The 22,295-nt window shown below is 57.6% G+C and overlaps 1 protein-coding gene across 6 annotated transcripts in view; it reads left to right on the forward strand.

Annotated features, from left to right (window-relative positions):
• NFIC (nuclear factor I C) overlaps positions 1-16,105 on the forward strand; it is a 106,497-nt gene extending 90,392 nt beyond the window's left edge. For 2 of the 6 annotated variants that reach the window (XM_003914650.5, XM_021930529.2), the window contains exons 7-11: positions 1,367-1,492; positions 5,168-5,352; positions 6,451-6,604; positions 9,404-9,489; positions 15,890-16,081. In XM_003914650.5, coding sequence (XP_003914699.1) covers positions 1,367-1,492; positions 5,168-5,352; positions 6,451-6,604; positions 9,404-9,489; positions 15,890-15,907 — 569 coding nt within the window. In that variant the 3' untranslated portion in view covers positions 15,908-16,081. Of the gene's footprint in view, positions 1-1,366; positions 1,493-5,167; positions 5,353-6,450; positions 7,033-9,403; positions 9,490-15,889 lie in introns of those variants that run through there. The other 4 variants (XM_009193137.2, XM_021930528.2, XM_021930530.2 and 1 more) reach the window with 3 other exon arrangements.
• Positions 16,106-22,295: the final 6,190 nt, after the last annotated feature.

Here is a 22,295-nt window from a genome sequence, read left to right on the forward strand (position 1 = left end):
CCTGCTTCCCCCACACCCAGGGGCTTTCCAGGGGGGTGCCTGGAGCGGAAGGGAAGCCAGTGTTTGGTGGGTGAGCCTATCTGAGTCCATCCATCAGTTTTTGGTTGGTTTGCTTGCTTGTTTGTTTTTGAGATGGAGTTTCACAGTTTCGTTCTTGTTGCCTGGGCTGGGGTGCAATGGCACAATCTCGGCCCACTGTAGCCTCTGCCTCCTCAGTTCAAGCAATTCTCCTGCCTCAGCCTCCCGCGTAGCTGGAATTACAGGTGCCCACCATCACACCCGGCTAATTTTTGTATTTTTAGTAGAGACGGGGTTTCACCATGTTGGCCAGGGTGGTTTCGAACTCCTGACCTCGTGATCCACCCACCTCAGCCTCCCAAAGTGCTGGGATTACAGGCGTGAGCCACCGCGCCCGGCTATCCATCTGTTTTTTCTGTGTTTGAGACAGAGTCTGGCTCTGTAGCCCTGGCTGGAGTGTAATGGCGTGATCTGGGCTCACTGCAACCTCCGCCTCCCAGGTTCAAGCAATTTTCCTGCCTCAGCCTCCCAAGTAGCTGGGATTACAGGCACCCGCCACCACGCCCACCTAATTTTGTATTTTTAGTGGAGACAGGGTTTCACCATGTTGGCCAGGCTGATCTTGAACTCCTGGCCTCAAGTGATCTGCCCACCTCAGCCTCCCAAAGCGCTGGGATTACAAGCGTGAGCCCCCGTGCCCGGCCTCCATCTGTTTCTTCATTTGTTGATTCACTGAGGAAGGTGTGAGGGGCTGAGCTACTAAGCTGGGGGCTGCCGCGGCTTCTGTCCCAGGCAGCCTGGGAGGTAGTAAGGCCCCTGTCTGCAGAGTGATGCCAGCAAGGCACTGCAGAGGGTGGATGCACCTCACTTCAGATCCCGGGAGGCTCCATTCCTTCCTCCCGTGTGGATGAAGGAAGGCAGAGCTGAGCTGGGGCTTGTCCGCGCGCACTTAGCCAGTCAGGGTCTAACTGGGCTTCGGACCTGACTGTCTCTGCCCTCCCTGCGCCTTCTCTAGGGCTCGGGTGACTTCTAGGTGATGGGGCAGTCCTGAGCCTTCCCATTTCTCTGGAAGGAGAGTAGGCAACAGGTGGGAGCGAGGCCCAGGGGCACGTGCTGGTACCCAGCTCTCCATCCCCTGGCCGTGCCGCCTTGGCCAGCCCCTTCTCTGCTCTGAGCCTCCGTTTACTCCTCCGTGTAATGGGCTCACAGCCTCTCCCCTTCAGGATTCTGGAAGAAGAGAAGGCAGGGTGATGAGGCTTCCTATCCCTTTGGAGGCTGGCTTTGGGGAAGGTCCAGGGCTCCTGGGGTGTGACCAGCCTGTGACTCTCTCATCCCATCTCCTCCACAGGCATCTCGTCCCCGGTGAAGAAGACAGAGATGGACAAGTCACCATTCAACAGCCCGTCCCCCCAGGACTCTCCCCGCCTCTCCAGCTTCACCCAGCACCACCGGCCTGTCATCGCCGTGCACAGCGGTGAGCGCCATGGGCCCCTGGCAGGGAGGGGCAGCGGGCCCTGCGCTCAGGCCTCTCACAGCCAGAGAAGTCCCACTGGATGTCTGACCATGAGTCGTATTGCTGTAGCCTTCTAGGTGGGCAGAAAACCACAGAGGTGCCGTAGTGGACAGCGCCCAGGGCCTTGTCCCAGCCCAGCTGAGAGGTTGGACTCAGTCTCTTTGGGCCTCAGTTTCCCCCTTTGTATAAGAAGAGGCTGCAACCTGGGGCTTACCCTTCACCTCACTCCCCTCATCCCCTGTCTCAATCTAATCCCCGCATTCCAACCCCAGACACTGATGGACAGGCAGGATCAGAAGCTGCCAACGAGGCCCGGCGCAGTGGCTCACGCCTGTCATCCCAGCACTTTGGGAGGCCAAGGCAGGTGGATCACGAGGTCAGGGGTTCGAGACCAGCCTGTCCAACGTGGTGAAACCCCGTCTCTACTAAAAATACAAAAATTAGCCAGGCATAGTGGCACGCACCTGTAGTCCCAGCTACTTGGGAGGCTGAGGCAGGAGAACTGCTTGAACCCGGGAGGCGGAGGTTGCAGTGAGCGGAGATCGTGCCACTACACTCCAACCTGGGTGACAGAGTAAGATTCCATCTCAAAAAAAAAAAAAAAGGCTAGGCTCGGTGGCTCACGACTGTAATCCCAGCACCTTGGGAGCCCGAGGCAGGTGAATCACAAGGTCAGGAGTTCGAGACCAGCCTGTCCAACATGGTGAAACCCCATGTCTACCAAAAATACAAAAATTAGCCGAGCATGGTGGTATGCACCTGTAGTCCGAGCTACTTGGGAGGCTGAGGCAGGAGAATCACTTGAACCCAGGAGGCAGAGGTTGCAGCGAGCCGAGGTCACGCCATTGCTTTCCAGCCTGGGCAACAGAGCAAGACCCTGTCTCAAAAAAAAAAAAAAAAAAAAAAAAAAACAAAGCCAGGCACGGTGGCTCACGCCTGTAATCCCAGCACTTTGGGAGGCCTAGGCGGGTGGATCAAGTGGTCAGGAGATGGAGACCATCCTGCCTAACACAGTGAAACCCCATCTCTACTAAAAATACAAAAAATTAGCTGAGTGTGGTTGGCGGGCGCCTGTAGTCCCAGCTACTCGGGAGGCTGAGGCAGGAGAATGGCGTGAACCCGGGAGGCGGAGCTTGCAGTGAGCCGAGATCCCGCCACTGCACTCCAGCCTGGGCGACAGAGCGAGGCTCCGTCTCAGAAAAAAAGAGAGAGACATCTCCACCTCGGCCAGGCACGGTGGTTCACGCCTCTGATCTCAGCACTTTGGGAGGCCAAGAAAGGCAGATCACCTGAGATCAGGAGTTCAAGAACAGCCTGGACAACATGGTGAAACCTTGTCTCTACTAAAATATGAAAATTAGCGTGGTGTGGTGATGCATGCCTGTGATCCCAGCTACTCAGGAGGCTGAGGCCCAAGAATTTCTTGAACCTGGGAGGCAGAGGCTGCAGTGAGCCAAGATCGTGCGCACTGAACTCCAGCCTGGGCAACAGAGCAAGACTCCCATCTCAAAAAAACAAAACAAAACAAACAAAAAATCACCTCCCATGGTTGCCATTGGGATTAAGCGGGACCAATTGTAGGAAGCCTCAAATATTGCTTACTACCCCACATTCTAGTGATAAAATATTTAGTTCTTTACGCAGTCATGCACACAGAGAGGCAGACCCAAATCAAAGCAGTCATTTGGCCCAGGGGTCAGCAAACGCCAGCCCCCCGGCTGCCTGTTCTTATGAATAAAGTTTTATTGGCACACAGCCACGACCACATCTTTGTATATGTCCCGTGGCAGCTCCCACCCTGCCTTGGCAGAGCTGAGTAATTACAGCAGAGACCACGTGGCCAAAAGCCAAAAATATTTACTATCTGGCCAGAGGCTAGGGAGACGGGGGAGTGACTGCTATAAATAGTGAAAATACTAAAAATCACTGAACTGTTTAGAAAGAGGAAAAGGCAGGCATCACAATAGAATATGACTCAGCCATGAAAAGGCACGAGGCTCTGACGCAGGCCACCTTGAGGACGTCACGCTCAGTGAGAGAAGCCAGACACAAAAGGCCACACAGCGTGTGATCCCATTTCTATGAAATGTCCAGGACAGACCCAGCCACAGAGGCAGGAAGGGGATGTGTGGGTGCTGGGGCTGGGGGAGGGGGTGAGGAGTGATGGCTGATGGAGACGGGGTTTACATGCTGGATTTAGGCCGGGCACAGTGGCTCATGCCCGTAATCCCAGCACTTTGGGAGGCTGAGGCAGGTGGATTGCTTGAGTCCAGGAGTTGTGAGACCAGCTTGGACAACATGATGAAACCTCATCTCTACTAAAAATACAAAAAATTAGCCAGGCGTGGTGGCACATGTCCCTGCTACTCGGGAGGCTGAGGCAGGAGGATCACCTGAAGTCAGAAGGTCGAGGCTGCAGTGAGCCATGATCATGCCTCTGCACTCCAGCCTGGGTGACAAAGCGAGATTCTATCTCTTAAAAAAAAAAAAAAAAATCAGCCGGGCGCGGTGGCTCAAGCCTGTAATCCCAGCACTTTGGGAGGCTGAGGCGGGCGGATCACGAGGTCAGGAGATCGAGACCATCCTGGCTAACACGGTGAAACCCCATCTCTACTTAAAATACAAAAAAATTAGCCAGGCGAGGTGGCGGCGACTGTAGTCCCAGCTACTCGGGAGGCTGAGGCAGGAGAATGGCGCGAACCCGGGAGGCGGAGCTTGCAGTGAGCAGAGATCGCGCCACTGTACTCCAGCCTGGGTGACAGAGCGAGACTCTGTCTCAAAAAAAAAAAAAAAAAAAAAAAAAAAAAAATCACTATTCAGCCATTTGCAGAAAGAGCTTACCAACCCCAGGTTTATAGTATAGACCATGGAGCCAGATGGGCTGGGTTCAAATTCCGGGACTGCCACCTGATACTGTGTGGCCTCAGGCAGGTGACACATCCCCTGAAGGCCACCCTGTCATCCTCTGTTAAAAAAAAAAAAAAAGATGGGGCCGGGCGCGGTGGCTCACACCTGTAATCCCAGCACTTTGGGAGGCCGAAGTGGGCAGATCACCAGAGGTCAGGAGTTCGAGACCAGCCTGGCCAACACAGTGAAACCCCATCTCTACTAAAAATACAAAAGTTAGCCGGGCGTGGTGGTGTGCGCCTGTAATCCCAGCTACTGGGGAGACTGAAGCATAATTGCTTAAACCCAGGAGGTGGAGGTTGCAGTGAGCTGAGGTCATACCACTGCACTCCAGCCTGGGCGACAGAGCAAGACTGTCTCAAAAAAAAAGAAAAAACCCAGGCTCGGTGGCTTACACCTGTAATCCCCGCACTTTGGGAGGCCGAGGAGGGAGGATTGCTTGAGCCTAGGAGTTCAAGACCCGTCTGGGCAACATAGCAAGACCTCTACATCTACAAAACTAAAAGATTAAATTAAAACACAGGATAGTATCACAGCCCCATTGGGGTTGCCGTGGGAGTCAGGGAATTTGGGTGTAAATGTGGTCAGTGCAGCTGGGGTTTTTTTTTGGTTGTTATTAAACGCACTGAGATGCAGGCAGGAATCACACCCGCAGACACACAGTTACACGGTCACAGAGCAGACCGGCTGGAGCCCCCAAGTAACCCCCGCTTCCCACTGTCTCCACAGGGATCGCCCGGAGCCCCCACCCGTCCTCCGCTCTGCATTTCCCTACGACGTCCATCCTGCCCCAGACGGCCTCCACCTACTTCCCCCACACGGCCATCCGCTACCCACCTCATCTCAACCCCCAGGACCCGCTCAAAGATCTTGTCTCGCTGGCCTGCGACCCAGCCAGCCAGCAACCTGGACCGGTGAGTCGGGCGGGGCGCATTCGGGCCTCTCCTGGCAGCTCCAGGTGACCTCCCGGGGGCCACGTGCTCACACAAAGGCACAACTTCTGCTTTGAAGGGTCTTGGGGACTCGGCTCTGAAGTCCTCTCCTCTGTCATGCTGGGAAGCAGCTGGATTGGGTCAGAATTGAGATGCTTTCGGATGCCAGGGTTTCAGACACGTCACGTCGCACCCTGTGGGGTCTGGGTAGCACCCACAGGTCCCAGCAACTGCGTGAGTGGTACTCGTGTTAACACAAGGCAGGGAGGGACTGGGCATAGCGGCTCAGGCCTGTGATCCCAGCATTTTAGGAGGCCAAGGTGGGAGGATTGCATAAGCCCAGAGTTCAAGACCAGCCTGGGCGCATAGCGTGACCCTGTTTCCACAAAAAAAAAAATACTTCAAAATTAGCCAGGCATGGTGGCGGGCGCCTGTAGTCCCAGCTACTCAGGAGGCTGAGGTGGGAGGATCGCTTGAACCTGGGAAGTCGAGGCTGCAGTGAGCTCTGATTGTGCCACTGCACCCCAGCCTGGGTGACAGAGCGAGACCCTGTCTCAAAAAGGAAAAAAGATTTGGGGCGGGGGGCAGGAAGAAATTGATTGCAAAAAACCCACCAAACTCAGTTCAAGCGAGACAGCGTTTGCCAGACTCCACGGGAAGCTTTGGGTGTTCAGAGCTTTTCGGACTTTGGAACCACGGGCCGGGCCATGGATGATGGCGGATGATGGCGTGCTCGTAATGAATTAGGAAAAACGCAGAGACCCTGCTGTTAGGAGGCAGTGGCACTGTTTGGAAGGAACTCAGTCGAGTTGGCGTGCAGGGGATTTACGGAGGAGATGCAGTGAGCGTGGACCCAGCAGTGCCGGGCTTTGAATGACACCAGTAAGCGGGCGTCCCTAGGCCCCTCCACCTCCGGCCGTCCTCAGACCCACCAAACCCGCCATGGTCACACCCATGCTCTGGCTCCCCCAGCCTGCCATCCTGCCCGGGGCCGTGCACAGAGCCGGGGGCGGCCGGCGCCAGCAGCCCAAGGTAGAGGGGGAGCCCACCCCTTAACCACGTGTCTCTCTGTTCCCCCAGTTAAATGGAAGTGGTCAGCTCAAAATGCCCAGCCACTGCCTTTCTGCTCAGATGCTGGCACCTCCGCCCCCGGGGCTGCCACGGCTGGCGCTCCCCCCTGCCACCAAACCCGCCACCACCTCCGAGGGAGGAGCCACGTCGCCGACCTCGCCTTGTAAGCACGCGGGAAGTGGTGCCCTGGTGGGGCGGATGTCCGCAGGGGGGCCTGTCCCCTCCCCAGCCCCACTGCCAGGTCAGAGGTCAGGCCCGACCCTGCGGGGCCTGGCGAGTTTGGTGGGTCTCCGGAAAACAGCCCGGGGCCACATGGTTGGGCCCATGTAGGGCTGAGGCAGCCTTAGGGGCTGACCGGACCAAGCCACGGGCCAGGGTGAGAGTCCAGGGTCTGTCCCCTTCGCCGAGTCGCCTGGGGGACCCCGGTGCCCACCATGGGCCATCAGAAACGCTCCCTGGTGTGTCAAGCAGCTGACAGTGGATGTGGATCTCACAGTGGTGGCCCGAGGGCCAGACTCCACCCCCAGACTGGTCTTTTGTGGAAAAGGAGAACGGTTGTTATCATTTTAAAATCAGGACGTTTTACATAAACATTTCCAGAGTTCTGGCTTCTTGGGGAGGAAGGAGCTATGCCAGGCGCAGTTCCTTTGGGTGATCTGGACTGGACCACACCTTTAGATGGGACCCTCTTTGCCTGTCCACCTGACCCAGAAGCCCCTGGGTTGCTGGCCACTGCACCTTCTAGACTTTTCCGCCCTCTGGATGTGGTTCTGGGTGGCCGCTGGATGGCCCCTCGGTCCTGGCATCCTCGTCCTGAGGTCCACCCCGTTCGTCCGCAGTGGCTCTATCCCCAGACTGTCCCGTGACCCCCATGCAGGCTTGGGTGGGTCACCCACCCTCACAGGGCGCCAGACATCTCAGAACCCAGAGACCTCTCCCCATGGGCTCCATCTGCCCCTCACCCCCCTTTTTGAGCATCTCTGTCCCTCACTCTCCAAATGAGACCCCCCCACCCCACCCCACCCAAGCAGTTGGTGGCCGTGGTTCCTTCTGTGCGCCCTCAGCTCCTCTTCCCCCTGCCCCGGCGTTCCTCCCCCCGGCCCCACTGCCTGCCAGAACCCGGGCTGCCTGCCCATAAAAACTGGCTTCTTTGGCCGGGCGTGGTGGCTCAAGCCTGTAATCCCAGCACTTTGGGAGGCCGAGATGGGCGGATCACGAGGTTGGGAGATCGAGACCATCCTGGCTAACACGGTGAAACCCCGTCTCTACTAAAAAATACAAAAAAAACTAGCCGGGCGAGGTGGCAGGCGCCTGTAGTCCCAGCTACTCGGGAGGCTGAGGCAGGAGAATGGCGTAAACCCGGGAGGCGGAGCTTGCAGTGAGCCAAGATCGCATCACTGCACTCCAGCCTGGGTGACAGAGCAAGACTCCGTCTCAAAAAAAAAACAAACAAACAAACAAAAAAAAAACGGCTTCTTCTGAGCACTGGCTGGAGGAGATTGGACCCAAATCCACCCTGGGCTGGAATCCCGCCTCTGCAGCTCTCTCCCTGTGTGACCTCAGGCAGGTGTCTTCCCCTCTCTGAGCCTCAGTTTTCTCAGCTGCAAAATGGGTTCGCCTTGGTGCCCAATTCCCAGGGCAGTGGGGAACAAGCCAGTGACGTGGGTCAGGGAGGCAGGGTGGACGTTCCTCGTGGCGCCTGACGCTGCGTGGTGTCAGGCAGCTGTGGTCATTCTTGCCCGCCGTCCCTGCCTGCTCATCTGTGAAATGGGAGCATTGACTGCATAGGATCCACTCAGGGCTCAGTGGGATCATGCCCAGAGCCTGGTATGCAATAGACACTTAATAAATGCAGGATCCTGCAGAGGATCCACTCAGGGTTCGGTGGGATTGTGCTCAGAGCCTGGTATAAGGTAGACACTTAATGGATGCAGGATACTGTGTAGTATCCACTCAGGGCTCAATGGGATTATGCCCAGTGCCTCGCATACAATAGACACTTAATAAATGCAGGATCCTGCATAGGACCCAGTCAGGGTTCAGTGGGATTCTGCCCAGACCCTGGTATACAGTAGACACTTAATAGATGCAGGATACTGTGTAGGACCCACTCAGGGCTCGGTGGGATTATGCCCAGAGCCTGGTATACAGTAGACACTTAATAGATGCAGGATACTGTGTAGTATCCACTCAGGGCTCAATGGGATTATGCCCAGTGCCTGGCATACAGTAGACACTTAATAAATGCAGGATAGGCATGGATTCCACCCCCCTTTCTCTGCACGGGGGCTCTTAACTGCAAATCTACTCCTACTTTTCCCCCTGAGCCTCGCTGCCTCCAGCTCCCCCAAGCCCCAGCCAGGACAACTTGGGGACCCCACCTGTTGCAGCTTCTTCTCCCCCTACCTGGGTCCCGGCCTGTCTGAAGCCCCCATCCCCGCTGTAGCACCAGGCCGTGAGTTACTCACACGCCGACAAAATATAATCGCTGAGACTGAAATATAAATATGCACATCTGTATGTATGCACACACCCAGCCCGCCCTCTGCCCTCTCCGGGAGGAAGATTAATAAAACGCCCTCAATAATTCATGCACCCCGCGTGGAGGCAGCCCTCAGTGGCAGGACCGGGCGGCCACTGCACACCCTGAATAATTCACGGGCGGTTTTGTGCATTACGGAGCCATCCTGCCTTCCCTCTCAGCAGACACCCCGCCCACCTGGGCGATGTCAGCCGTGACCCCCGGGCCCCTCGAGTCAGGATCCCCGCCTCCCAAGGACCTCGGGCCTTTCAGGGGGGCGTGGTTCAGCCGAGGGAGGGTGGCAGGCTCGGAGGCCCCAGGCACCAGGTGCGGAGGCGCGGCTGCGTGACGCCTGGCGGTGGCCACCATCTCTGGGGCCAGGGCTGCCCCGGCTCCCGCAACCCCTCGCTAATGGGCTCTCGGTCTCTCTCCTCCCTGCAGCCTACTCTCCGCCCGACACGTCCCCTGCAAACCGTTCCTTTGTGGGATTAGGACCAAGGGATCCTGCGGGCATTTATCAGGCACAGGTAGGGGCCAAGAGGCCGGCTGGGGGGGCGGGAGGGGCAGGGCAGTGGGGCCGGCCCGGGGGGCTCAGGGCGAGGAGGGCCTGCTGGGTCCCACGCCACACCCCCGGCACAGGGGCGCCAGCCTCCCACACCCCACCCGGGCCTCGAGCCCCCGCCTGGCCTCTCCCTGAGGCCAAATTTCCCTCCACCTTGGTCCTGGGGGGATGGGGTGTGGCCCCAGACTCAGCCTGTGGGGTCCCCAGGGGCGTCTCCTGGAGACCATCATGGTGCCATCATGGTAGAGCTATGGGACCAGTGTCGTTACCATTTGCTTTCCATTGCACAGATGGGAAAACTAAGGCCCAGAGAGACAAGGGGATCTGCCCAGGGTCACACAGCGCATCACCCCCCGCCCCCAGCCTCCATCCCCCATCCACACTGAGGCCTAGAGGGACCAGCCGGGGAAACCGAGGCAGCCCATGGCGGGGCGTGGGGCCTCCCAGGACAGCATCCGAGCCCCCACCCCAGGCTCCAGCCCACGTCAAAGCCAGTGTGAGGGGTGGGGGCAGAGGGGCTTCGTCAGTAGAACAGACAGGATGGGGCAGGGGCCGGCGTCCGTGTCCATGCTGACCTTCATGATCAGGCGGCTGCAGCCGAGTGAGCGTGGCCGGGGTCCTACCACCCCCAGAAGGCAGGCGGGCAGGCAGGCGGTGGACAGAGGAGGTTCAGAGAGGGGAAGTGAATTGCCTGAGGCTGCATAGCGGTCTAGGGAGTAGAGGCGTGGGAGGGCAGCCTTAGCCCCAGGCCCAGGTGTCCCTCGCCCCCCACCCCTGCAAGAGGCTCTGTGCAGGCCAGGAGTGTGTGAGCGCGTCTGCGGGTTGTGGGTGAGCAGCTGGACCTTTGAGCCTCTGCTGTCTCCCCGGTTTGTGTTGGGGAAAGGGTTGGAGGATGTAGGGGCGGCTGCCGCAGGCCTGGGAGGTCCAGACGCCGAGAGAAACGAGCTCTGGTCTACCCAGCAGCCAAAGAACTGCAGAGCGTGGAGATGTGTGGGGTCCCCAGGGGCCGTGTTCAAATCTTCCGGCCACTGCGGGAGGTTTCCTGATGCACAGCGCACAGGCAAGGGTCAGGGGGCCTCCCCGGGACCCTGCGGGGCTGTCCTGGCTGAGTGGATGGGGTGGGGGAGGGGACATGGCATTCCCCCTCCCTCCCTGTGCTGGATGCCCAGGACGCCTGTAGGCGGCCCCTCCCTCTCCTCCCAGGCTCCACAAAACCAGCCAGAGAGGAAGCAGGGATTGAAGCTGCTTCTGAGTTCAGAGGAGACCCGCGTGCCGTGGGTGTAGGGAATCCTGGGTCAGGAGCCAGGGCTGCAGCCCAGCGCTGCTCTGAACCTCTGTCTCTTCCTCTGGCCTTGGGTACCCACACCAGGAGCCTTTGAAGGGCACTGGGGGATAGAAAGGGCACAGATAGGTTCAGACTTCCCCACACCCCCTAAACATTAAGCACCCTGCCTTGCACCCACAGAGCCCCGGTGAGGGGAGTGGCTTGGTCAGGGCCCCCTGTGAGCAGACATCCAGGACTCCTCGCTTTGGGATTTGGGCCACCTATGACCAACCACCCTCTCCCTCGCCCGGTGCTGATGGAGCCAGGCGTTACCTCTGCCACCTCCACCCCACATCTCTCCCTGCCGGAGGCTGGGAATGTCTTAAGTGGTTCAGAACCCAAACCTAATAAAAGCTGCGGCGGGAGGAGGCCGCCCGCTTAACCCTTCCCCAGCCTCTGCCTTGGACGAAACTCTGACCGGGCAGTCCTGCCAGGGCCCGGGACCCTTCTCAGACTGCGCTGGCTCCAGCCCCACCCCGCTCGAGCCTGGGAGGGGAGGGAAACTGAGGCAGGCAAGGGCGGCATCTTTCTTAGCATCCCTCTCTTGACTGGCTGGACCCCTCTGGGAACCCTGAAGGAATGGGAACAGGGCTGGCGGAATGGGGTGGGTGGGGGGGCACTGGCAGGGGTCTCAGCATAGGCAATGTTGTTGGGGGGGGCGATGTGGGAAATGGCTGGAATGTGAGAGACCTCCGATGGCAGGCGCCAGACAGATGACCTGGGCTGGGCTTTGCTCTGGGGTAGTGGGGAGCCATAGAAGGGTTCAGAGGGAGGGAGTGGCCACCCGCCAGGCCTGGGAGTCAGAACTTTCTGGGGCACAGAGGGGAGGTGACACATTGTCAAGAGGCTCTCAGGGGAGCATGAGTTGGGGGGAAGGCGAGGTCCCCAAAGTGGGTGTCAGGGGAGGGCAGGTCTGGGGAGGACCCCAGCGCTGCTGCCCTGACTGGACTAAGAGCACCCGGGGTGAGGCCGGGCACCGCTGCCTCCCTGCAGACCCAGAGAGAGGGAGGGAAGAAGCAGTGAGAGCCGCTCTCCCCTCTCCCCGCTCCCGCTCAAAGGACCCTGAGCTCAGAGGCCTCTCATTTCCGATTCTGGCCAGTCAGCACTTCTGCCTCCGCCTCCTCTATTCCTGGCAGGGATTCGCTTCCCTCTGCCCCCTCCTCCCCCGAAGCCTGGGTGGGCGCCCCTTCCCCTCTGCCTCTCCGGCTCCCGACACCCCCCAGTCCACAGACTCTCCCCCGATCAATATCCCTCCCTGTGATCAATGCTAATTGATCTCGCCCTGGTCAGTTACCCACCCATCCCCCCTTGTCCTTCCCCATTAATCCCCCCACCGTGAGGCTGAGTGGCTCTGATGCCCCGGCCGCTCCCCTCTGTGATGCCCTCCACGCCCCTACATTTCTCCTGCACGGGGGCCCACGTAAGCAGGTGGGTAAACCGAGGGTGGGGGGCAAGGCAGGCGTTGAGCCACATGCCCGGAGCCACACAAGCGGCTGCAGCCAGGCCAGCGGGATACCAGAGCCTGGACCTCACCCTACACACCCGCTGCCTCGGTCTCCCCTCAGCTGAGTGGGAGGATATGGAGTTGAGGGTACCTCCCCCACCACCATTGCTGGGGCCAGAGCCAGGCAGGAAGGGGAGGGGAGGGAAGAGGGGGAGGAAGGGCTGAGGGGAGGCTGGTCCACCACGGGAGGGTCACGCCCAGAGTCTGTCGGTTGCCAACAGAAACCAGACATGAGGTAATGGCCAAGATGAACTTGAACTTGGCTGGAGGTGGGGCGCTGGGAACCATGGTGGCGCCAGTTCCATGGGCTGGCCCAGCGGCTGCCCGGTTGGAGGGGCTCTGTTGAATGATTGGCCACAGGGGTAGGGGGCAGCCCCGCCTCTAACCTCAGGGGTCTCCCCCGGTCCAGAGGCACAGCCCTCCCCTCACAGTCCACACTGGATGCTCCATCCAAGGTTGCAGTTTGCATTTCCAGTGCAGGAGTCTGGACAGCGGCTTCTCTGCAGAGACTGAGGCCAGAGCTGTCCCCAAATTACATGACCCTGGGTACAGCCCCATGCAGACCTCCCCTCCCTGAGCCTCGGTCTCCCGCCTCTGGAAGGTTGAGAGCCATCCTCAGCTCCGCTGCGCTTAGTGAACTTCTGTGGGGTGAGGGGGGGGGCCATCCGGGGGTCCTGTGACAGGATGGGCCCTGAACGCCCAGGACAGTGCTCAGAAGATGCCAAGGGGGTCCCGAGAGGCAGGCGAGGGGGCTGGCCCTGGGCAGGAGCAGAAACGAGAGCCAGAGTCAGACAGGCCTGAGTTCAAGCTCCCACTCTGCCACTTCCATGCTGGTGACCTCGGGCAAGTTCCTTGACTTCTCTGGGCCTCACTTTCTTCCCGCAAAACAGAGCAGTGGAGGGAGACCTACCCCCTCCTTCATGGGGGGGCTGGGGCCATCATTAAAGGGGAGAAATTTTTTTGTTTTCTCTCGTGTTTTTTTTGTTTTTTTTTTTTTTGAGACGGAGTCTCGCTCTGTCGCCCAGGCTGGAGTGCAGTGGCCGGATCTCAGCTCACTGCAAGCTCCGCCTCCCGGGTTTATGCCATTCTCCTGCCTCAGCCTCCCGAGTAGCTGGGACTACAGGCGTCCGCCACCTCGCCTGGCTAGTTTTTTGTATTTTTTAGTGGAGACGGAGTTTCACCGTGTTAGCCAGGAGGATCTCGATCTCCTGACCTCGTGATCCACCCATCTCGACCTCCCAAAGTGCTGGGATTACAGGCTTGAGCCACCGCGCCCGGCATTTTTTTTTTTTTGAGACTGTCTTATGCTGTCCAGGCTGGAGGGCAGTGGCGCGATCTCGGCTCACCACAACCTCCACCCCTGATTCTCCTGCCTCAGCCTCCCAAGTAGCTGGGATTACAGGCACGTGCCACCACGCCTGGCTAATTTTTGTATTTTTTAGTAGAGATAGGGTTTCACCATGTTGGCCAGGCTGGTCTCGAACCCCTGACCTCAGGTGATCCGCCCACCTTGGCCTCCCAAAGTGCTGGGATTACAGGCGTGAGCCACCACACCCGGCCTCTTGTTTACTTTTTAAAAACATTCTCAAGGCCGTGCGCACTGGCTCATGCCTGTAATCCCAGCACTTTGAGTGGCCAAGGCAGACGAATAACCTGAGGTCAGGAGTTTGAGACCAGCCTGGCCAACATGGAGAAACCCCGTCTCTACCAAAAATACAAAAATTAGCCAGGTGTGATGGCGCATGACTGTAATCCCAGCTACTCTGGAGGCTGAGGCGAGAGAATCACTTGAACCCGGGAGGCAGAGGTTGCAGTGAGCCAGGATCGTGCCACTGCACTCCAGCCTGGTGACCAGAGTAAGACTCTGTCTCAAAAAATCAACAACAAAAAAACTCTTCATGAAGTAAACAAGGCAGCTGGTGTGGTGGCTCATGTCTGTAATCCTAGCACTTTGGGAGGCAGGAGTTCAAGACCAGCCTGGTCTACATGGTGAAACCCCCTCTCTACAAAAAAAAAACAAAACAAAACAAAAAAAACTAGTCAGGTGTGGTGGTACGTACCTGTGGTCCCAGCTACTTGGGAGGCTAAGGTGGGAGGATCACTTGAGCCCAGGAGGTGGAGGTTGCAGTGAGCTATGATGGCACCACTACACTCCAGCCTGGGCAACAGAGCGAGACCCTGTCTCAAAATAAAATAAGATAATAAATTGGCCACAGTGGCTCCTGCCTGTAATCCCAGCACTTTGGGAGGCCAAGATGGTGGATCACTTGAGGCCAGGAGTTCAAGACCAGCCCGGCCAACATGGAGAAACTCAGTCTCTACTAAGAATACAAAAATGAGCTGGGTGTGGTGGGGCATGCCTGTAATCCCAGCTACTCGGGAGGCTAAGTTACAAGGATCACTTGAACCCAGGAGGCAGAGGTTATAGAGAGTCAAGATCACACCTGCACTCTAGCTTGGGCAACAGAGCAAGACTGTCTCATAAATAAATAAAGATAAATAAAATAAAGAAGAAAATGATTTTTAAAATATAAAATAAAGGCCAGGCGCAGTGGCTCACGCCTGTAATCCCAGCGCTTTGGGAGGCCAAGGCGGGCGGATCACGAGGTCAAGAGAGTGAGACCATCCTGGCCAACATGGTGAAACCCCATCTCTACTAAAAATACAAAAATCAGCTGAGTATGGTGGCACACGCCTGTAATCCCAGCTACTCGGGAGGCTGAGGCAGGAGAATTGCTGGAACCTGGGAGGCAGAGGTTGCAGTGAGCCGAGATCATGCCACTGCACTCCAGCCTGGCAAGAGAGCAAGACTCCGTCTCAATAAATAAATAAATACATAAATAAATAAATAATAAAATAAGATTGAGTTCCAGGCTGGGAGCGCGGGCTTACACCTGTAATTCCAGCACTTTGGGAGGCCAAGGTAGGTGGATCACTTGAGGTCAGGAGTTTGAGACCAGTCTGGCCAACATGGTGAAACTCCATCTCTACTAAAAATACAAAAATTATCCAGGCGTGGTGGTGGACGCCTGTAATCCCAGCAACTCGGGAGACTGGGGCAGGAGAAATGCTTGAACCCAGGAGACTGAGGTTGTGGTAAGCCAATATCACTCCATTGCACTCCAGCCTGGGCAATAAGAGTGAAACTCCATCTCAAAAAACAAACAAATAAACAAATAAATAAATAAAATATAAAATACAGTTCCAGATAAACAGATCTTTTTAAGTATAAGTATATCCCCAATGTTGCATGGGCTAGACTTATACTAAAAGAATTCTGTGTTAACCAGAACTCGGGTTTTACTGGGCATCCTGTACTGTGTCTGGCAGCCTTCCTCAGAGATGAAGTCACTTGCCCTGGGTCACCCAGCAGGTTGTTAGAGCCTGGGATGGGGAAACTGAGGTCCCAGGGTTGCAGGAGGTGGGGGGGAGCGTGGGAAGAGGTAAAACATGTCTGCAACAGAGTTTGACCCCTTGACTTCTCTCCCTTTCTCTCTCTCCCCCTCCCCCTCTCTCTGTCGCCACTGGGCCACTCAGTCCTGGTATCTGGGATAGCAAAGGTCTTCTTCCCTCGCCCCTTCTCCATCGTCCCGGGAATCCCAGGGGGCCGCACAGCTGGCCCCCGGCCCACGTTTTCGGTGGAAAATTAGAGTGAACAAGAACACCCCCGCCGACCCCCAGCCCGGCCGAAAAGACAAAACACACAGACGCACACACGCAGGAGGAAAAGAAAAAACAAAGGAAAAAGAAGAAGAAGAAAAACTAAAAACCCACCCAAGCAAGAAGACAAAAGGTAAAGACGCAACGTTTCCAACTCTCGGGACGCCAAGGCCACAGGACTGGAGGGTCAGGCCCCACCACCCCACGGGAGACCCGGGACAAGGGCGTCTTCCTAAATTATTCATCTCTCCGCCTGCTGCTCGGGAAGGACAGACGCCTGCCACCCGCCCGCGCCCCGGAGGCCCTGGCTCTGTCCGGAGACCAGGTGAGCACAGCCTGGAGCCTGTGCCCAGGGCCGACAGGCGCGACACCCAGCAAAGCCACCTCTCCCCGGGCCCCCGCGCCTCTGCCGGACACGGACCGGCCCCCGCCCTCCCCACCGAGGACGCAGCCACTGGGGGGAAAGGGAGACGCAGCGGACCCCGGCCGGGCAGCAGAGACCGCGGAGGCAGGCAGGGTGGGGCAGGCGAGTGGTGATGTCACGGGGGTGCGTGGCGCTTGCTAGCCCTGGCCAGGGGAGGGAGCGAGGCCCAGGCACCTGCTGGCCCTCGAGGGGGCCCTGCCTGCTGTGGGGCCTCCCCACGCGCCCCTCCCAAAGCGCCGGCCGACTCGCTGTCTCGCTGGGGACTCTTTCAGCCCTCGCGCCCGCCCGTTTGGGAGGAGAAGTCTCTATGCAATTATGCAATTGATCCCCCCCCCCCCCCCCCCCCCCCCCCACCCCCGGCATAGGAGGCCCCCCTCACCCCACCTCGCCCGGCTCACACCCCCAAAGGGAGGGACCCACATTGCACACACTGTAAGAAATGCACTTTCCGAAGAAGCGGATGGGGGAGCCGGGACATCCAGAGCTCCCCGAGTTGGGGGTGCCCGTCTGGAGCCCCCCCATCAGCCCCTGGCGGTGGGAGGTGAGAGCGAGTGGTTTAAGTGCCTGATTCCCACCACCCGCCTTTGTCCAGCTGGGACACGGAATGGCCACGGGCCTCCTCCCCCTCCCCTCCAGCCCCTCCACCAGCCCCTCCAGTCACCCTCATCGCCGTACTTCCCCAGAGCTAGAGAGATGGGGCCCCTCCTGCGGCTCCAAGGGGCAGAGCTACGTCACCTCAAGCATCCCAGACTGCTGGGATGGGCTCTGGGGAAGCCGGTGCTTCACGTTCATGTTTATTTTGAGCATTTCCTCCCTTTGGTGCTCTCCCAGCGGCGGGGACTGCCGCCACTCATCGCCTCAAGCGGGCCTCCAGCCGGGGGACGTGCATAACGGCTGGGCCCCCGAGGAGAGAGGAGGCCGACGCCAGCGGTCCCCGCTCGGGACGGGGAGGGTTCTGGGGGGGGTTCGGCGTCGCACCTCGGGGCCCCCTCGCGGCCGTGCAGGGGGCCTCCCATCTGCTAAGCGTTTTTCCGTTGAGCCGCTCCAAAAACACTAAGCTGGGGACGCCAGGTGCCCCCCACCCCGGCTCCCTGGCCCCATCCACACCTCCACCCCCACCCCGGGATCGCCATCTTTAGGGGAGGCCTGGGAGGGGGTGGTAGGTGTTTTAGGGCCACCGAGCTCAAACACAAGGCCCCCTCCCCGGCCCACCCAGCCCAGCCCCAACTGACCTCCATGCCTAGGGAGAATCTCCCCCCACCACGGCCCCCTCCCCACACCCAGGCCAAAGCCAGGGCAGGTCTCCGGGTCTCACCTGCTCCTAGCCTCACCCCCCTGCCCCCGAAATCCAGACTCTCCTCCCAAACTAGCCCCAGGAGCTTGGCGAACCCGCTCGCTCCTGAAGAGAAAGACCCAGGACCCTTCCCCATCACCCCCCCAAGAGAGGTTCGCCATCCTCTGGCCTCGAGCCCTTGGTCCGTCCGTCCGTCTGTCTGTCCTCAGGGCCCCGCCCCCCGGTGGCCCTTGGGGACCAAAGCGTGGGCCGCTCTCCAGGAGGGCGCGCAGGGGAGGGGGTGGTAGGGCTGTGCCATTGGGGTGTCCGGAAGCTTCTCAGCCAGGGTGGGGGTCGTGGGGTTGGGGAGGGGGGCCAGCCGGGCTCCCGAGGGTCAGGGCGCGACGAGAACCAACTCTTTACCTAACTTTGCATGGTGCTTAGTCAAGGACTCCTGCGACCTGGCTCCCGAGGTCAGCTGGCGGCGCTGACACACATGCATGGCAGATTATACCTGGCTCTATCTCCCTCCCCCTCGCCCCCCCCCTGCCCCCCACTTCCTCTTTAAAAAAAAAAAAAAAAAGATACAAAAAAAACACCTTAAAAAAATTCCATGTTTCCTAATTTGCACGAAATTTTCTACCACAAGATGTGCCTTGCCTTCCGAGAATAAGTATTACCTTTAAACAATATCAGCGCACACACATAGCTGCATGTTCTGCTCGTGTAGTTTAAAAAAAAAAAAAGACAAAACAGTGACATGAAATAAAAAATAAAAATTGAAAAGGGATGTATTTCTATTTGTAAAAAAATAAATAAAAAATAAGAAAGTGAGAATCTAAAAAAAAAAAAAAGAAGAAAACCCACACTAAAAATCAAGCCACTGAAAACAATTGCCCCCAGATCTACCCAGTCCCTGGCTGTCCTTGGTCCTGTCTCCCCTCCTGCTGTATTCAGGGGGTGCCCCCTGGTGCTCAGCCTCTACCACCCCCAACCCTGCTCTCGGGTACTCAGAGGGGTCATTTCTGAACCCCTGCCCAGAGGACAGACCTCCAGGGCCCACCTTGGTCCTGGGAAAGGGCTCTCCTCTCTGATTGGTCCCTGGGCCATGGGCCGGCCCCCAGACACCATTCACTGACCCACTGCAGGTTGTCCCCCCAACCGTGGGGTGGCTACCCCACCTGCAGCCAGACTCCCCACTCCTCACTTTTCATGCAGGCTGGCATACCCCTGGCTCAGGGTCAAATGCTGTTCTCACACCCACCTCAGAGGCACCCCCTCTCCCCTGCCCTGTGCACCCCCACCCTTCTTGCCAAAGGACCTCTTTTCCCCTATCCAGAGACCACCCCAGGTGGCATTCTCTCCCACTCTCTCCTTTGTCCCCCATCCCCTGTCTCTGTCTTCCAGCTGTGAATATGAAGGGTATCCGGTATGAAACAAACAGAAACAAAACCTGATATATGCAATATCTGTCTGTCTGTCTGTGTGTCTACCCACGGGCCTGACTCAGCCATTGGAGGCCCAGCCGAGGGTCCGGCAGGGCGCAGGGACAGCCAGGCAGCACCGAGTCACAGGCCGTGGTCCGGTGGCTGACCATGCTGTTGTCTTGTCCTTGATTTTATTTTCTCGTGTTCTTTCTTTTTCTTTTCTTTTGGTTTTTAACTCCAGCTTCCTTTGCTTTTTACTTGACCAAAGATAAGACAATAGCCAGATGGTTAGTGGGGCAGCCAGGCAGGGAGGACCCAGGGCTGGGATTCTCCAACCTTAGGCCATTCCTGCAGCCCTAACCACCTCCGGCCCCTCCCGGGCCCTCCAAGCATCTTGTGTAGGGACCCACGCAGATGGTCCCGTTCATTCACCATGGCCCCCCACCCTGGGGTTTCGGGTGGTCTCCACAGCCACCATCACTCATCCCATGTTTTCTTCCAAAAAGTCACCTCAGCGATCTCCCCAGGCGACACAGAGGGAGAGCCCAGACCACCACAGCTGGCCACGACTTTGCCCTTAAGTACTATCCATTGGCCAGAAAGCGCAGACTGGCTGCGCACAGCATCCATGTAGCTGATTTCTGGTTTTTTTTTTTTTCTTCCTGCCCCCCTCCTGAGCAAATCTGTCTTGCCAGGGAACTGGGAGCAACCAGTGGCAAAGGGAATGGGTGGCACCATGACTATCGGGACCATCGAGCCCCTGTGCAGCCCACATCTGGGGGCCCTGAGTCCTGGGCTGGGCACCACCTTTCTCGCCCCGAGCTTGCCTCCTGGGCTCACTTGGCACCTTGGCCGAGTATAGCAGGCAGAAGCCCATGCCGGGCAGCATGTTGTGGTTGGTTTAGTTCTCCCTGCCTCCCCCCATTTCTTGGAAAAGAGGCACCTTGCTGCAGACAGAATAAGACAAAAACACCAGGAACCAGGATTCCATGCACACCTCTGCAGTTTGGGTTCACAGAAGGGGGTGCTGTCATCCCTGGGTGGAAGAGAGAGTGTTGGTTTGGGGTTTTTCTTTTCACATGTATGAAACTGACATCTTCTCAGACCTTGTCCCACCCTCCTCCCAAAGCCCCGATCACCCACCCCTGCTATGGACACCACACCCATGCCAGGCCCCCCCCAGTCTCACTCTGGGGTCTGCCCATTCTGTGGGAAAGAATAGGGAGGCCTCCCAAATATATGCAAATTGTCCCCATTCCGTGGGGGCACCTGACCCTGACCCGGGTGGAGATGGGGCATGGAGGAGTAGGAAGACCCAGCCCTATTTGTCTGGGGAGAGAGGGATCTGGAGTCCTTCATGCCCAGGTCTGGAACCCAGGTTCTGACCCCAAAGCCCCACCCTGGGCTAGACAATCAGATCGCAAAGGAATGCCAAAGGGGACCCTGTTGGGAGATCCGCTTAGGGGCCAGACCTGGGTCCCCCTGCAGGTCCCCAGGCAGCAGGCAATTCCACCTTCCGTGCCCCAGGACCTTCAGAGACAGCAGCATGCCAGGCACAGACAGACTTGGGTGCATCCCACTGTCCCTTGCAAGAGAGGTCCTGGAGCCGGGAGCAACTGTCCAGCCCTCCAGAAGAGACAGCAAGCAGGCCCCCTCTACACCCTGGCTTCCCCGATGGTACTTCGACCTCCAGTGTAGGGCTCTACTATACATATATATAATTTTGGAATGTGTTTCTCATAATACAGAGTATACAGTGGCTACCTTTTATCTTGGTCTGGATTCTCTCTCTGAGACCCCGGATTTTACTTTCTCTTCGGAGGGCGCTGGGACATATGTCTGTCAATCCAGCTTCCTCCGCATCCTCTCATCTTTCCCCGTTTCTGCCCCATCAGACACTTCCTGAGAGTCTCACCTCCAAACCGACACCACTGCCCATCCGTCGCTCAGTGGTACAGAGTGTGGGGTCAGTCCACCACCCTTGACCTCCCCACAGGGCGAGGGGAGGAGGCGGACCCAAAGCACCACCAGCAGGACTTGTTGCCAGTGATACCAAAACAGACTTTTCCCCAGCAGTGCCTCACATGTCTACTGGTGTAGCTTTGGGATTCTCCTGCCGCCCCCGCCCCGAGTCCCTGGCAGCCCCCTCCCCAAGGCTTTGCTCACACCTGAGACAGGAAGGAGGAAGGGGATCCAACAGGAATAAGGGCCCCAGAGAGGAAGGAAGTCATGCACCCCCAAGCCACCACCTCCCAGCCGTCCACACACATCTCCTGACTGGAAGAGAGCCCTCTGAAAAGGGGACACGGGCTGCCCCGGCCCCTCAACTGCATCCACACCACATCCTCTCATCTTGAGTCCCAGCCAGGCCCCCCCAAAACCAAAGCCCCCTCAAGTTCAGGAGTCCCAGCCTGTGCCCCTAACTTCCTACCTACCTGGCCCCGAGCATCCCCACGCAGAGAAGGAACAAGCAAAGGCTCCGGAGGGACAGGATGGGGCAGGGCATACAGTGGGGGGTCGGGGGGCAGCAGGAAGGAGGGAGGAACAAAACATTTTCCTTTGGGTTTTTTTTTTTTTTTTTCATATTTTTTTTCTTTCTTTTTTTAAACCCTCCTTACTCTTTGGGTGGTGTTGCTTTTCCTTTCCTTTTCTCTTTGAGATTTTTTTTTGTTGTTTCCATTTTGTATTTTACTGATATTACCAGGATAGTTTACTCTCCTTCTGGCTTTCTGCTTACCGCACACCGGATAACACACACGTACACACCCACAAAAATGCTCATGAACCCAACCCGGAGAAGGTTCCGGCTGGGTCCCCCACCCTCCCCACCTCCTGCTACTCCTCCTGACGGCGAGGACAGCAGGGGGACAAGGGGACACCTGGGCAGACCCGCCGGCTCTCCCCACCCCGCCCCACCCCTCACATCATACTCCAATCATAACCTTGTATATTATGCAGCCCTTTTGGTTTTCGCGGACGCGCCTACCTAAGTACCATTTACAGAAAGTGACTCTGGCTGTCATTATTTTGTTTATTTGTTCCCTATGCAAAAAAAAAAAAAAAAAAGAAAAAAAGAAAAAAGGGGGATTCCATAAAAGATTCAATAAAAGACAAAAAAAAAGAAAAAAGAAAAAAATGTATAAAAATTAAACAAGCTAT

Source organism: Papio anubis, chromosome 20, assembly GCF_008728515.1.
Source record: "Papio anubis isolate 15944 chromosome 20, Panubis1.0, whole genome shotgun sequence".
Lineage (NCBI taxonomy): Eukaryota > Metazoa > Chordata > Mammalia > Primates > Cercopithecidae > Papio > Papio anubis.